The sequence below is a fragment of the Tiliqua scincoides genome, chromosome 4 (assembly GCF_035046505.1).
Source record: "Tiliqua scincoides isolate rTilSci1 chromosome 4, rTilSci1.hap2, whole genome shotgun sequence".
Taxonomy (NCBI): domain Eukaryota; kingdom Metazoa; phylum Chordata; class Lepidosauria; order Squamata; family Scincidae; genus Tiliqua; species Tiliqua scincoides.
The window spans coordinates 36,285,615-36,299,816 of record NC_089824.1 but is presented as its reverse complement, the minus strand read 5'-3'; the positions used below and the strand labels follow the sequence as shown (position 1 = coordinate 36,299,816).

The window sequence follows — 14,202 nt, the reverse complement described above, 5'->3', positions numbered from 1 at the left end:
CGTTCAGTTTCCTCTCCTGTTGTGAGCGAAGAGTCCATGACTCGCTGCAGTACAGAAGTGTACTCAGGACGAAAGCTCTGTAGACCTGGATCTTGGTATGTTCCATCAGCTTCTTGTTGGACCAGACCAGTGGTGGGATTCAAATAAATTAACAACAGGTTCTATGTCCTAATGAGCAATGAGCAACTCAGCTTCAATTGTTTGCCGCAAAGGAAGTTGAAAGACTACGGCTGCACTCCTATACTGTACAGTACACACTTACCTGGGAGTAAGTCCCATTGAACATAATGGGACTTACTTCTGAGTAGACAGTCATAGGATTGCACTGTAACTTTAACCAAGTTACTGTAACCCAATGTCTAAATCCAAATTGCAAGGCTGCAATTCTGTCCTCTATAGTCATACTTACAGGCCTCTGGCCACTAGTTTCCAAAGAGGATAAACATGCGGCTGACATGCACACTTCAAATGGACATTTTTTCTTGAATTCTCAAGGCAGTTGTATAATGAAATCAGGAAGGCACCAAGAAGAGGAAGTGGGAACTGCCAGGGCTCCAGGTTACCAACCTCTGGAGACACCACAGCAGCATAGCACCTTCACATCTGCACAAACCAACTTGCTGCACTGGGCTTTGAGCTGGGCCACCTTCCTTCTCAGTGGGAACTTGGTGATTTTTACAGAGCAGTCAATCCTCTCAAGGATCTGGTTCACTTTTAGTGGTGAACATCTGGTCAGCAAAAGTGCACTGAGCACATAGTCTGACACCTCATCATCAACCAAAAGCAACAACAGCATAGTAACATCTTTATATCTCCCCTTCTTTTTTGTTCTATTACAGCATTCCTCAGCATCTGCCTCTCGCCCACTGTACCATTTTGCATGGCCCACCTCTGGGAAGTACAACTGGAAGTAACTGGAATGACTTTATCACCAGTTATTTCCATACTAAGAGGCCAGACATGATGCAACAAACCACGGTAAGAGAGAGGCTCAGGCTACAATCCTATCCACTTTTTCCTGGTAGTAAGTCCCATTGACTATAATGGAACTTACTTCTGAGTAGACATGCATAGGATTGGGCTCCCAGGGTAGATGGGAAGGCTTTTTTGAGTGCAAGAAAAGCAGAACTGAGCCTCCTACCACTGTTTGTTGCATCGTATTGCTGGTCTCACTGCCAGGCAGTGGAAGTCTGGGGGGGGGGGTCCTGCCATGAGTACCACTGGGCACCACCTCAGGTACCACTGGTGGTATGAGTACTACTGGTTGAGAAATGCTGCTCTATTGCTTTTACCACCCAGCCCCAAAAAGAATTCCAGTGAACTCTAAAGCTTCCCCCTCCAACTTCCAACTCTGCAATCCAATGCACGTCTACTCAGAAGCCCAACAAGTTCAAGGGGAGTTGTTGACTTCCAGGGTTTGAGAGAGAATGGCAGCCTTGAAGGACAGTTTCACTAATGAGCAAAAAGGTACTATGAGGGGACTATTCTTCTAGGTTGCTTTCCGACAGGCAAGAGCAGATACCCATCACTTTGGTCTACTCTAGTGGCGAGTCTCCCACAAGTTTGAGGGCTGCTACTGACCAGGGAGTGCAAAGCAGGGGCCTGCAGTGGGTGGGGAGGCAAGTGAGGCAGAACGTCCCCACCACAGTCCTTTGAAAGTGTTGCAGCTGTGTAGGTGCCCAGCACCCACAACCCAGCCTAAAAATGAAAATTAAGAGCACATGTAACAAGCCTTGCAGGTTTTGAGGTTCACCCTGATCACAAGTTCTTCCCAGTGCTTCTCCAGTTCTTCTTCATTAGGTGATAAGACCTAAACCCAATTTGCAAACTTGTTAAAAAAAATCTTCAATTTCTAGTCAGCCTGGCATTTCACTTGCATGGGGGGAGGGAGAATAACCTAAAGGAACTTTTCTTCGAGAGAAGGAGCAATGCTAACTGTACCATCCTCAGCACACTGGGAATAGCAGCCCAATCCTATGCAAGCCTACACAGGAGCAAATCACATTCTATAGTCAATTGGGCTTGCTTCCCAGGTGTGAGTAGGATTGCAGCCTAAGGGTTATCCAACTTTCCAGAGCCAATGCAGCCTGAGGTAAGGGAACAAACATTTCCTTGTCACAAGGAGACCTCCAGGACTTGGTGCTGGAAAGTTACAGTTAAGAGGATTTAGGACCTAATCCTATCCAATTTTCCAGTGCCAGTGCAGCTGTACTAATAGGGCATGTACTGCATCCTGTGGTGGGGGGCAGGGAACATTTGTTCCCTGAAATTATAGAATAAAGAGTAGGCAATAATTACTGTTAAAATAGGAGAGGGGGTCAGGGTTGCATAAGAACATAAGAACAGCCCCACTGGATCAGGCCATAGGCCCATCTAGTCCAGCTTCCTGTATCTCACAGCAGCCCACCAAATGCCCCAGGGAGCACACCAGATAACAAGAGACCTCATCCAGGTGTCCTCCCTTGCATCTGGCATTCTGACGTAGCCCATTTTTAAAATCAGGAGGTTGCACCATACATGTCATGGCTTGTAACCTGTGATGGACTTTGGAAATTTGTCCAATCCCCTTTTAAAAGCATCTAGGCCAGGTGGCATCTAGGCCATCACCACATCCTGTGGCAAGGAGTTCCATAGACCAACCACATGCTGAGTAAAGACATATTTTCTTTTGTCTTTCCTAACCCTCCCAACACTCAATTTTAGTGGATGTCCCCTGGTTCTGGTGTTTTGTGTGAGTGTAAAGAGCATCTCTCTATCCACTCTGTCTCTGTCCATCCCCTGTGTAATTTTGTATGTCTCAATCATGTCCCCCCTGAGACGCCTCTTTTCAAGGCTGAAGAGGCCCAAACGCCTAGCCTTTCCTCATAAGGAAGGTGCCCCAGCCCAGTAATTAGCTTGCTTAGTCCAGGGATTGGCAACCCATCTGCTCTGGGCAGCAGCAGCAGCAGCAGGAGGCGAGCAGCTGCGGAGCTGCACCTGCACTTCACAGGGGAAGGCAAGTCTTCCCTTGGCTCCTCTCACTGGGGACCTTGAGCCCATCCAAGCTGGAGAAGTGTGCCGGAGAGACATAAGCGATCTTCAGTCCCTTCCTTGTGTGAGAGATGGGGGGGGGGTTGATGTCTCTTAGGGGCAAAAAGTCTTCTGGGGAGAGCCACTGGTGGGGTGAGACACTGGGAGACTGACCCTCTTGCCTGGATCAAAGGGGGAGGGGGAGCTCCAAAAACTTCTGCAGTCTGGAGCTGGAAGGTGCCCCTTGGAGGTCCTGGGGCTGCGTTTCATTCTCCTCCAGACTGACAATGCAATGCTAGGCATGTCTACTCAGAAGTAAGCCCCATTGTGTTCAATGGGGCTTACTCCCAGGAAAGTGTGGCAGAGTTTGCCACACTTTCCTGGGAGTAAGCCCCATTGAACACAATGGAATTTACCTCTATGTAGGCACTGAGCACAATCCTAACCAGGTCTACTCAGAAGTAACTCCTATTTTGTTCAATGGGGCTTACTCTCAGGAAAATGTGGTTAGGATTGCAGCCACTGTCAATTGGAATGTGAAGAAGGAAGCATCTCATCTTTGTCACTGAGGCTGCAATCCTCAGGGCGCTGGATGGGCAGCTGAACTGCTCCTCCTCAGCGAGGCAGCATGCTGGCACTGAACTGAAGTCCTCATCAGCGAGGCTGCATGCTGACTGCTCCTGTTGCCCTCGTTAGCGGGAGGGGACACATGGCGGCAGGGGGGGCTCGCCCTTGGGGGCAGCAGGGGCTCTTTGAGCTGGAGCAGCTCCAGCGTCCCCCTCTTCCTCCCGCGCCCCCAACCCACCGGGAAAGCTGAGCCAGCTAGTTCAGCCGGGGAGGACAGGCGCGGGGCGGGGGGGACACATGGCGGCGGGGGGGGCTCGCCCTCGGGGGCAGCGGGGGCTCTTTGAGCTGGAGCAGCTCCAGCGTCCCCCTCTTCCTCCCGCGCCCCCAACCCACCGGGAAAGCTGAGCCAGCTAGTTCAGCCGGGGAGGACAGGCGCGGGGCGGGGGGGACACATGGCGGCGGGGGGGCTCGCTCTCGGGGGCAGCGGGGGCTCTTTGGGCTCTTCCTCCTGCGCCCCCAACCCACCGGGAAAGCTGAGCCAGCTAGCTCAGCCGGGGAGGACAGGTGCGGGGCGGGGGGGACACATGGTGGTGGGGGGGCTCACTCTCGGGGGCAGCGGGGGCTCTTTGGGCTCTTCCTCCCGCGCCCCCAACTCACCGGGAGGAGAGGCGCGTGGCAAGCAGCTGAACTGCTCCTCATCAGCGAGGCTGCACGCTGGCCGTTCGCGCCCTCTCCTGCATTCTCCGCGCAGTCGCAGGAGGGTCATAGCTGTGCGTGCACTCCCCAGCCAACAACCGGTTCTCCGAACCAAGAGGTGAACTAGGAAGCGGTACTATAGAACCGCCGCGAACCGGCTCAATCCCATCACTGGACCAGACTCTCTTTGTGAGTCTGGAAAACGTGGTAGCTGCTTTACCGATGCGTTTGTTTAGTTCGGTATCGAGAGAAAGAGTGTCAGAGATCGTTGAGCCAAGGTACACAAAGTCATGGACAACCTCCAGTTCATGCGCAGAGATTGTAATGCAGGGAGGTGAGTCCACATCCTGAACCATGACCTGTGTTTTCTTCAGGCTGATCGTCAGTCCAAAATCTTGGCAGGCCTTGCTAAAACGATCCATGAGCTGCTGGAGATCTTTGGCAGAGTGGGTAGTGACAGCTGCATCGTCGGCAAAGAGGAAGTCACGCAGACATTTCAGCTGGACTTTGGACTTTGCTCTCAGTCTGGAGAGGTTGAAGAGCTTTCTGTCTGATCTGGTCCGGAGATAGATGCCTTCTGTTGTGGTTCCAAAGGCATGCTTCAGCAGGACAGTGAAGAAAATCCCAAACAAGGTTGGTGCAAGAACACAGCCCTGCTTCATGCCGCTTCGGATGTCAAAGGGGTCTGATGTGGAGCCATCAAAGACAACAGTGCCCTTCATGTCCTTGTGGAAGGATCGGATGATGCTGAGGAGCCTGGGTGGACATCCAATCTTGGGGAGAATCTTGAAGAGGCCATCCCTGCTGACCAGGTCGAAGGCCTTCGTGAGATCTATGAAGGCTATAAAGAGTGGCTGTCGCTGTTCCCTGCATTTCTCCTGCAGTTGTCTAAGGGAGAATACCATATCAGTGGTAGACCTGTTGGCTCGGAATCCGCACTGTGATTCTGGATAAACGCTCTCTGCAAGTACCTGGAGCCTCTTTAGTGCAACTCGGGCAAACAACTTTCCTACAACGCTAAGGAGAGAGATGCCTCGGTAGTTATTGCAGTCACCCGTCGCCTTTGTTCTTGTACAGCGTGATGATGTTTGCATCCCTCATGTCTTGAGGTACTCCACCTTCTCTCCAGCAGAGACAGAGGATTTCATGCAGCTCAGTGACGATGATCTCTTTGCAGCACTTTAGGACTTCAGCAGGGATGCTGTCTTTTCCAGGTGCCTTGCCAAAGGCAAGGGAGTCCAGGGCCACGTGAAGTTCTTCTAGGGTTGATTCACTGTCAAGCTCCTCCAACACAGGCAGACACTCAATGTTGTTCAACGCTTCTTCGGTGACTACATTATCTCTGGAATATAGCTCAGAGTAGTGCTGCACCCAGCGTTCCATCTGCTGCGCCCGATCCTGGATGACCTCGCCTGCTGCAGATTTCAGAGGGGCAATTTTCTTCTGTGTTGGTCCTAGGGCCTGCTTGTTACCATCATACATCCCCTTGATGTTGCCCGTGTCAGCTGCTATCTGTATCTCGGAACAGAGCTGAAGCCAGTAGTCGTTAGCACATCTCCTGGCAGTCTGCTGGACTTTGCTTTGAGCAGCTCGGAGGACCTGCAGGTTGCGCTTACTGGGACAGGCCTTGTATGCTGCTTGAGCTCTCCTCTTTTCCTCAATGACTGGTGTCAACTCCTCAGAGTGGGCTTCAAACCAGTCTGCCGTCTTGTTGGTCTTCTTGCCAAATATGGACAAGGCGTTGTTGTAAACGGCATTCTTGAAATGTTCCCATCTGTTGGATGCGTTTGCATCGACCGGGCCTGGAAGAGATTCCTCAAGCGCTTGTGCAAATTCCTCCACTTTTCTCTGATCCCGGGTCTTGCTGGTATCAATGCGAGGTCTTCCTTCCTTTTTCGTGTGGTACAGTCGCTTTGTTTGCAGTTTCACTCTGCTGCACACCAGGGAATGGTCGGTGTCGCAAGCAGCACCCTGATAGCTGTGCGTGATCTTGATGCTGGGAAGGCTGGAGCGTCTGGTGAGAATCAGGTCGAGCTGGTGCCAGTGCTTTGATCTTGGGTGTCTCCAGGAGACTCTATGTTGGGGCTTCGTGTTGAAGAATGTGTTGCTGACACAGAGACCGTGAAGACAGCAAAACTCTAGCAGGCGTTGGCCATTTTCGTTCATCTTCCCAGTGCCGAACTGACCTAAGCAAGTGGGCCACGAACTGTTATCAGCACCAACTCTAGCAATGAAATCGCCGAGGATGAACAATGGCTCTTTTATGGGGATCTTCTTGATAGTGGTGGCCAGGTCATCATAGAATTTGTCTTTGGCTTCTGCTGGAGACGACAGAGTCGGTGCATAAGCACTGATGAGGGTGACAGGTCCTGCTGATGACTGGAGCTGCAGGGACAAAATTCTTTCACTTCCCACAGTAGGTGGGATGATGGATTTCAGCAGGGTATTTCTGACCGCAAAGCCAACACCATGTTCCCTGGTTTCGTTTGGTGGTTTTCCCTGCCAGAAAAATGATAAATTTCTCTCCTTGACAGATCCGGAATCTGGCAGCCTTGTCTCTTGAAGGGCGACGAAAACATGGCAGAGTATTGTTTGTCTGACGAACTGTATTCATGGCATGGCAGAGTATTGTTTGTCTGACAAACTGAAATGGCAGTTGTCTGACGAAAACTGCCAGAAAAACATGGCAGTCCAATATCCCAATATAGTTGATTCTAAACATCAATTATTTTGGAAATATTGGATAGCATCCAGAGCTTTGGCACAACACTGCTGCATGGGTGGAAGTGCCTTTTGTGAGCTGAAGGAGAATTCTACTCCTGCAATTGCATAGGCAGTTGCTCCTGGGCTTTGCATAAGCAGACCTTTCCTTTCACTCATAGATGGCATTTCTGCCAATGGCTGCACCACAGAGTCAAACTTCTAGGTGTTATCCATTTATTATGATGCTAGTATAAAATATTACAAGTCTACAGTTCACCTCTCCTGACTCACTGAAATAATATCATGGCCAGATTATGACATCCCGTGATGACCAAGATGTTATTTCTGAGGAACAGAGAAAATGATAAACTTATAATGTTTTTATATTGATATTATAAGTGTTCATCTGGGTTCATACATTTTTCTCAATAACATTTGGAGAGTCTGTTCAAGAACATGGTATGCATGCAAATAATTACAATGTCCTTTCTTCCCCCCTCCAGCTGTACAAAATGAACGGGACAGGATAAGCACGAGACGGAGTATATCTGATGGAAGTAATATTCCTTCGATTAACACATTGTCCCAGGCTGAAGTGCTTTCTCGTCAGGTACAACAATCCGATAGAACTGCCTAATGGGTTACCTTGACCTTTGAATACTTGGTGTCCATTATTTATAAATGCATCTGTCCATTTGCATTGGTGAGACTGGAAAGCAAAGGAACTTTTCCACTTGAGAAAATAATGATTTTGTTCCTTTTCTTTTATAATAATGCTTCATACATCTTTCAAAATAGTGAACTGCCTGAGTTGGATAAGGTCATTAGCCCCATTATTTGTAATTTGTAAGGAATCTTCTGAAGCGTTTCTCCAACTGCTTTGTAGTATTCCTATTGAGGTCTGTGGCATCTCATAGTTGAAAGCCCCACTCCGAAGATCTACTTTAGCTATAGCAATGAACACAGAGTTTAATGGGAGTTGAAGGAAACATACTGTTGACTGCTGTGTGTAGTCATGAAAGTTCCTAAACCAGAGAGTCAGGCAGAAACATCTTCCTATCATTCATGAGTCACATCACTTATCACAGGTGAAGTTTCACTCTTCTACTACCAGCCATCACAGTTTCTTCATCTCTTCCTTCTAAGATTGGTCAGATCACTCCATTTTCCCTCATCTTGATATCCATGGACTGCCTACCTTTGGCCTGACATCTGAGCTTCCTTCTCTTTTACTCCCTTGGCCCTGTTGTGTGGTAGGAGAAGTGACTGTCCAGAAAAGGAAAGTCTATTGTTGTTCATGGGGGAAAGAATGCTATGAGATTCTTGTAATTGTGTACATTCAATACTGTAGATCCCAACTTCTGCCCTCATATTGTCAAAAGACTTTGACAATATTGGGGGTTGGGAGGTAGGCACAAAAAATCCTTTGCCTGATGTTATTACAAAGACTACTGTAGTAATCTGAATTCTCCCCACTATGATCAGATCCCTGTTTCAAGCCCCAGTTCCGCTACCGATCTCAATGTTAAGAAAATTGCTGGCATCAGTGATGTCTGTGAATCTATGAAGCAACAACTTTTGGTTCTTGTAGAATGGGCAAAGTATATTCCAGCTTTCTGTGAACTACGACTGGATGATCAGGTATGACAATTAACTGGGCAGTCTCCATCATCTTGTTATGGCGGTTATATGACTGAACTATTGGGCAGCCCAATCCTGAGCTCTCCTGGTGCAAAGCTTCGGCGGCACCGAAAACGGCCGCTGCCGCATCCTGCATGCCTCAGACTACTGCAGACAGCACCTCAGGAGAAGGGACATCCGTTCCCTTCTCCCGGGTAAAGGAAGTAGCCCTGCAATGGGGCTACACAATTCACCGCCAACCTTTGGGTCGGTAACCGAAGTAGCCCTGCGATGGGGCTACTCAATCCAAAGGTACTCAAAGGTAAAAGCGTTTGTGTAGGGTGCTGAGCCCCGCACTGGATCTGGTGCAGCAGAGCTCCACCAGACCTGCCTCCCTTCCCTGCTCCCACCCGCGACATTCTTCCTCCCTGCCCTGTCCCCGCCCACTCCCCACCCTCTCCCGCCTTCCGCCCTTCTGTCACACCTCCTCCTCACCCTCTCTCTGCCCTCTGTGTGCCTCCCCCCTTCCTGGAATGCCTCCTCTCTGCCTCCCCCCCCCGCTTCCACTTTCTTCACCGTGGCTTGGCGGTCTGTGGGATGGTAATCCAGTGCGTCAAGCTCAGGATTGGGCTCTAAGACTCTCAGTTTAGTCCTATGCTATTCTGTGCTACGAAACCATACCTGAACCAGGAGAACAGGGCCTGAAAGGTTTGGAAGTAGAGAAAGACTTGGTAGGATTGGATTGAGAATTCAGCAAAGCAGGTCTAGAATACCATATGCAGCCATGTTCTGGGGCTAAATGATCCCAGGGTGGGGTGACATGGCAACATGACCATCACGTCGCCAACACGCCTGCGCACTACACTACTCTCCCAGAATGGCTCCATATTGGAGCCTAATAGACCTTTGGGAAGGTGTTGGGCCCCAACTGGAGGAAACAAGAGCGACCCCCCTGCAGAAAGGCCTGGAACCACCCAGAGCACCTCAGATGGGGGCATGCCACCACTACCGTTCACTGCCTTGTAAGTCCGTGCTTGGTGCCTTCCCCTTCCCCTAAGTGGTACCCAGGGCAGATGCCCAGTCATGCCACACACGAGATATGCTCCTGACCATATCATGCCACACCAGCAGGAGTCAAGCAAACAAATATGTTTGTGAACAAATTCAGGACAAGTAGAAGACTCAAGGCAAAGAGAAACTTAGGGAGAATCTGCTCACAATAAGACCGCAGGTGTTCCTCTCAACTTCAACAACCTTTAATGGCATCACGCATAATAAATATACAATCACAAATATAAAACCACAGTAAAGGTACACAAGAACGAAACCATAAAGAAATAGCTCGCTCAAATACACCAGTCAGGGCTGCCTGAAACTGTTAGAAATAAAAACTTTTGCAAGAAACTTGGCAACAAGAATCGTTGTTTCTTGTGAAAAGTCATATAAAAGAAACGCTGCGAGAAGGTTGGGGGGACCAGAATAACTAGAAAGAACAGGGCCCAGAATAGAGCAGTGAAGCTTACTAAACACAGGGCAAATGCAAAGAAAATGAATGACAGAATCAGGCTGTATGCCGCAATGATTGCAACGCCTTTGGTCCAAAGGTACCCGAGAATAATGACCATTCAACACTGCAGAGGGAAAAAGATTTAGCCGGGCTAGCATGAAAGCCCTCCTCTCAAGGGGATTCGTAAGAAACTGAAAATAAGAATAGCCATTGGCAAAAGAGGGGAAAATTCCGTAGTAAATGGGGGCACACCCGGTTCAAGTTAGAGGATAGCCATAGATGTTCCTCTCTAAAAGAAAAGTGAACAACTTCTTAATTTCTTTTGAAAAGCCTGTTGGGAGTCTTAAGTAAAAAAGACTAGGTTTACTAAAGTAGTGTGAGATGCCGTCAAGGGACCAGATCTTAAGGCCTTTTTTCGTTTAGGTCATCAGGTATTGCATGCAAACAAATGAGATTAGGAAAAAAAAGTTGGAAATTACATTGGAAGCAGAGGGGCAATGGAGTTACCATAAATTAAGCTTCCTTCTGCATAGCTGAAGTAGAACCATGACACAAAATAGTAGCACACCCCTGGCATAGGCCATTCTGCTTGTCGAGAGCCACATTTGCTTGAGGCATGTTACCATTGTTTTATGTTCATTCTTTTTGAAGGTTGCCTTGTTAAGAGCACACGCTGGTGAACACCTGTTGCTTGGAGCAGCAAAGCGCTCTATGATTTACAAGGACATTATTCTTTTAGGTAACATTTTTTTTATTTTGCTACTGCCGATACATTATACTTTCGGGCCCGTCCTATCAGGTCATTAGTGGTGCTGCATTTGTCACACAGATTTTGGGGAGAGACAGGGAGGTGGATTCAAAATTCCTGAGGTTTGGAACACCTCCTGGTACAAAATTCCTGAGGTTTGTATCTATACGTGGTGCTTATCTCATCAATTTAGCACTGACAGAACTATGAACTACAAGTATGCACTGATAGACACATTTCATAGTGTGTGTTCCCAATTTTTTCCACAGTCACATTGTGGGCAAAGGGGGAGATCAGCCTCCTTTGCTTCCAACAAAATCAGTGTGATTGGGGAGATCTGCTGCTCAGACTCTGCGCCTAATTCTTTTGACCCTCTTGTGCCACTGCCTCGTACCCACTGTTTTAAGACGGCTATGGGAGGACGTAATTTCGCTATGATAGGGAGGGGGTTTCAGGAGGGTCTTGTGGCTTTCATTAAGAGCCCCCTAACTTTTCCCTATCATTAGAACATTGCTCAGCTTCTTTGCATCCATGAGGCAACAATTGGGGTAGGGAGAGATTGGGCTCAGAAACAGCAGGCCAAAGTACATGATCCCATTGACCTCATTCCTCCTCCACTCTGTGGTCACATCGCCCTCAAACTCGCTTCACCCCAGCATAGTTGTGGAAGGAGTGGAGTTCCTACTTCCAAAGCTGAACAAAGCATGCTGTGCTAGGCTTTCCTCAGCCTGTACAACAAATGCCTCCGACTCTGATCAGGATTAGTGCCTGTGTGGTCCTCTCCTGCCTGAGATATTCCCCAATCCCAAGCAGTAAAGCAAATACCTTTTCCACAGTGATACCCAGCTTGTGGAATTCCTTTTGAACATAAGGTTATGCCTAAGGTTACAGCAGGGACCAAAGTAGCTCTGTTGCGCTTTCGGGACCTTACAGTGCTCTATTCTGCTGGTATTTTTTTTTTCTTCCTTAAACTTTTATTTTTGATATTACGTAAGTGGTTTAATTTGCTTGGTGCTGTGTACTGCTGTTCGGTTCTGCTGTTGTGGTTGCAATGAGTTTCCTTTCTATTGTATTTTATTGTGTTATTTTAGTAGGTCACTAGCTTCTTTGAGCACCTCCCTAGCAGGAGGGAAAAGGAGGGATGCAAATGTTTTCAACAAATAACTAAAACACAATACTTTATTTGTCTTGAACTTGTTTTGGATGGAGGTGGAGAGTAATTTAGATTTCCCCAATGCTGTCTTGCAAAGGGAATCCCTACTTTTCTCTGTGTGGACTCCTGATACATCTACACACTGGGGACTTGATTCACTAATATATAGCTTTGTTTTCATAAAGCTGTATGTTTCAGCCATGCATACATTTACTCACTGAAATAAAATTATGTGCAATGATATACTCCTACAGTACAGTAATTCTGGTCTATTATATCTGGGAAGAAACATTGATAGGTGTGAAAAATGGGCTTAGTGAATATATTTGTCTGTGCAAATGTGCTGTAGGAACACAGAAACCAGTTTTGAATTTGGGGGCTGCAGATATTGTTAATGATACTGATTTTATTTTGTTTCACAAGGTAACGATTTTGTAATCCATCGTAACAGCTCTGAAATTGAGATCAGTCGAGTAGCAAACCGGATTTTGGATGAGATAATACGACCGTTTCAGGAAATTCAGATTGATGATAATGAGTATGCTTGTCTAAAAGCAATTGTGTTCTTTGATCCAGGTGTGTTTCAAGATTTTTTAAAAAAAAAAACACAAACATAGTAAAGATAATGGGATCAGGGACGCAAGATAGGTGTTCACTGTGGTTTTTTTTACAGGACCAGGATCCTGATGCTCTTGAGAAGATTAGACTCTCATCTCTTTTAGAGACAATGCATAATCCATATGCCTTTAGATACAAAGGAGAAGGTTTGCTGTGTTCATGATGCCCTAGACAGTGAGCCCTCGGTATCCATGGGGGATCTATTCCAGCCCCTCCTCACAGATACCTAAGCCCATGGATAATTAATTAATTGCAGCGTGGCAATAACTTATCTTCGGGTGGCACCTGGCCATCCAGAGCTTGGCCACCCAGACCCCTCAGAAGGCCTGTTGGATGCAAGCAGAAGTGCGTTGGCCATTTCTAGTGGCATCTGGAAGGTGTTCTGAGGTGTGGGGCAACATTTGAGCTACTGTAGGGCCACTTAAGACAGTGGGTCAATAGAACTGCAGTCATAATTAAAGCATAAAATTGGGCAATTTTTCAGAAGATTCTGTACCTGTTACTGATGTCATTATCCAACATGGCATTTTAATCTCCATAGTTTGAGAATATGCAGCCTGATAATATAATAGTTAGTTGCTTGATGCAGCTTACTTCAAGGAATAGCCAGGGTTTCATGTGTGTCAGGGCTTAATCCTAGAAACAATTTTCAGTAACAGGGCTAATTTTTGGAACATTTCAAGCAAAGAATAAAAGGGACCCTGAGCACGTTCAGTATACCTTTCTCTTGCCACTGTGTATTTTATCCCCATCCAGAATTAAGGAGCAGCTTTCCTTTCAGAACATATGCTGCTCTTTAATACAGGCCTGGCACCTGTCTTGTTAGAAATCAACCTAATACTTTTCTACTGGAGAGTAAACCATTGAAATAGTAGGAGAATATGCATGCAGATCAGACTGTCAGCCTCCTATCTCTCTTGAGTCCTCAGCAATACCTAGTGGAAAACAACATTCTATTGCTTTGGTGGTCATATCTCTAGGTAAATTGGAACATGGTCTGTGCCATCTCTTGTGTAATGTTTTCCATGTTGTTTTAAAGATGCAAAAGGGCTGAGTAACCCAATGAAGATCAGGAACATGAGGTTTCAAGTCCAGATCAGTTTGGAAGATTATATCAATGACCGTCAGTATGACTCTAGGGGACGTTTTGGAGAACTCCTGCTACTACTGCCTACTCTCCAGAGTATCACCTGGCAAATGATTGAGCAAATACAATTTGTGAAGCTCTTCGGAGTGGTGAAAATTGACAGTTTACTTCAAGAAATGTTACTGGGAGGTAGGTGTGTCAGCAGGTTTGATGGACCTCCTTTCTGTTTAACTGAAGTTAAAGCAGGGAAAAAGAAATCCCTTGATGCTGGTTGGACAGCTTTGCAATGATTTCTTTCTCTCTTCATTGGAAAGTTATTTCCAGGGGAAGTGACAATTCTGGGCTATATGGACCAAACAGAGTGACATCAGGAGTTTGCTAGTCCGGTACTAGCCTAGGACCCACTCCTATCAGAAGGCCTACTTGATCAGGCCAACACCTGAACCACCAGTACTACTGTCAGTGAAAGCTCCCAATGTGGCTTTGGAAGCTGG

The 14,202-nt window shown here is 47.4% G+C and overlaps 1 protein-coding gene across 1 annotated transcript in view; it reads left to right on the top strand.

Moving 5' to 3' along the window:
* Window positions 1-14,202, top strand: part of HNF4G (hepatocyte nuclear factor 4 gamma) — a 36,850-nt gene that overhangs the window by 18,831 nt on the left and 3,817 nt on the right. The window contains exons 4-8 of the mRNA XM_066623862.1: window positions 7,479-7,585; window positions 8,461-8,616; window positions 10,754-10,841; window positions 12,427-12,579; window positions 13,661-13,897. Of these exons, the coding sequence (XP_066479959.1) occupies window positions 7,479-7,585; window positions 8,461-8,616; window positions 10,754-10,841; window positions 12,427-12,579; window positions 13,661-13,897 (741 nt within the window). The remainder of the gene's footprint in view (window positions 1-7,478; window positions 7,586-8,460; window positions 8,617-10,753; window positions 10,842-12,426; window positions 12,580-13,660; window positions 13,898-14,202) is intronic.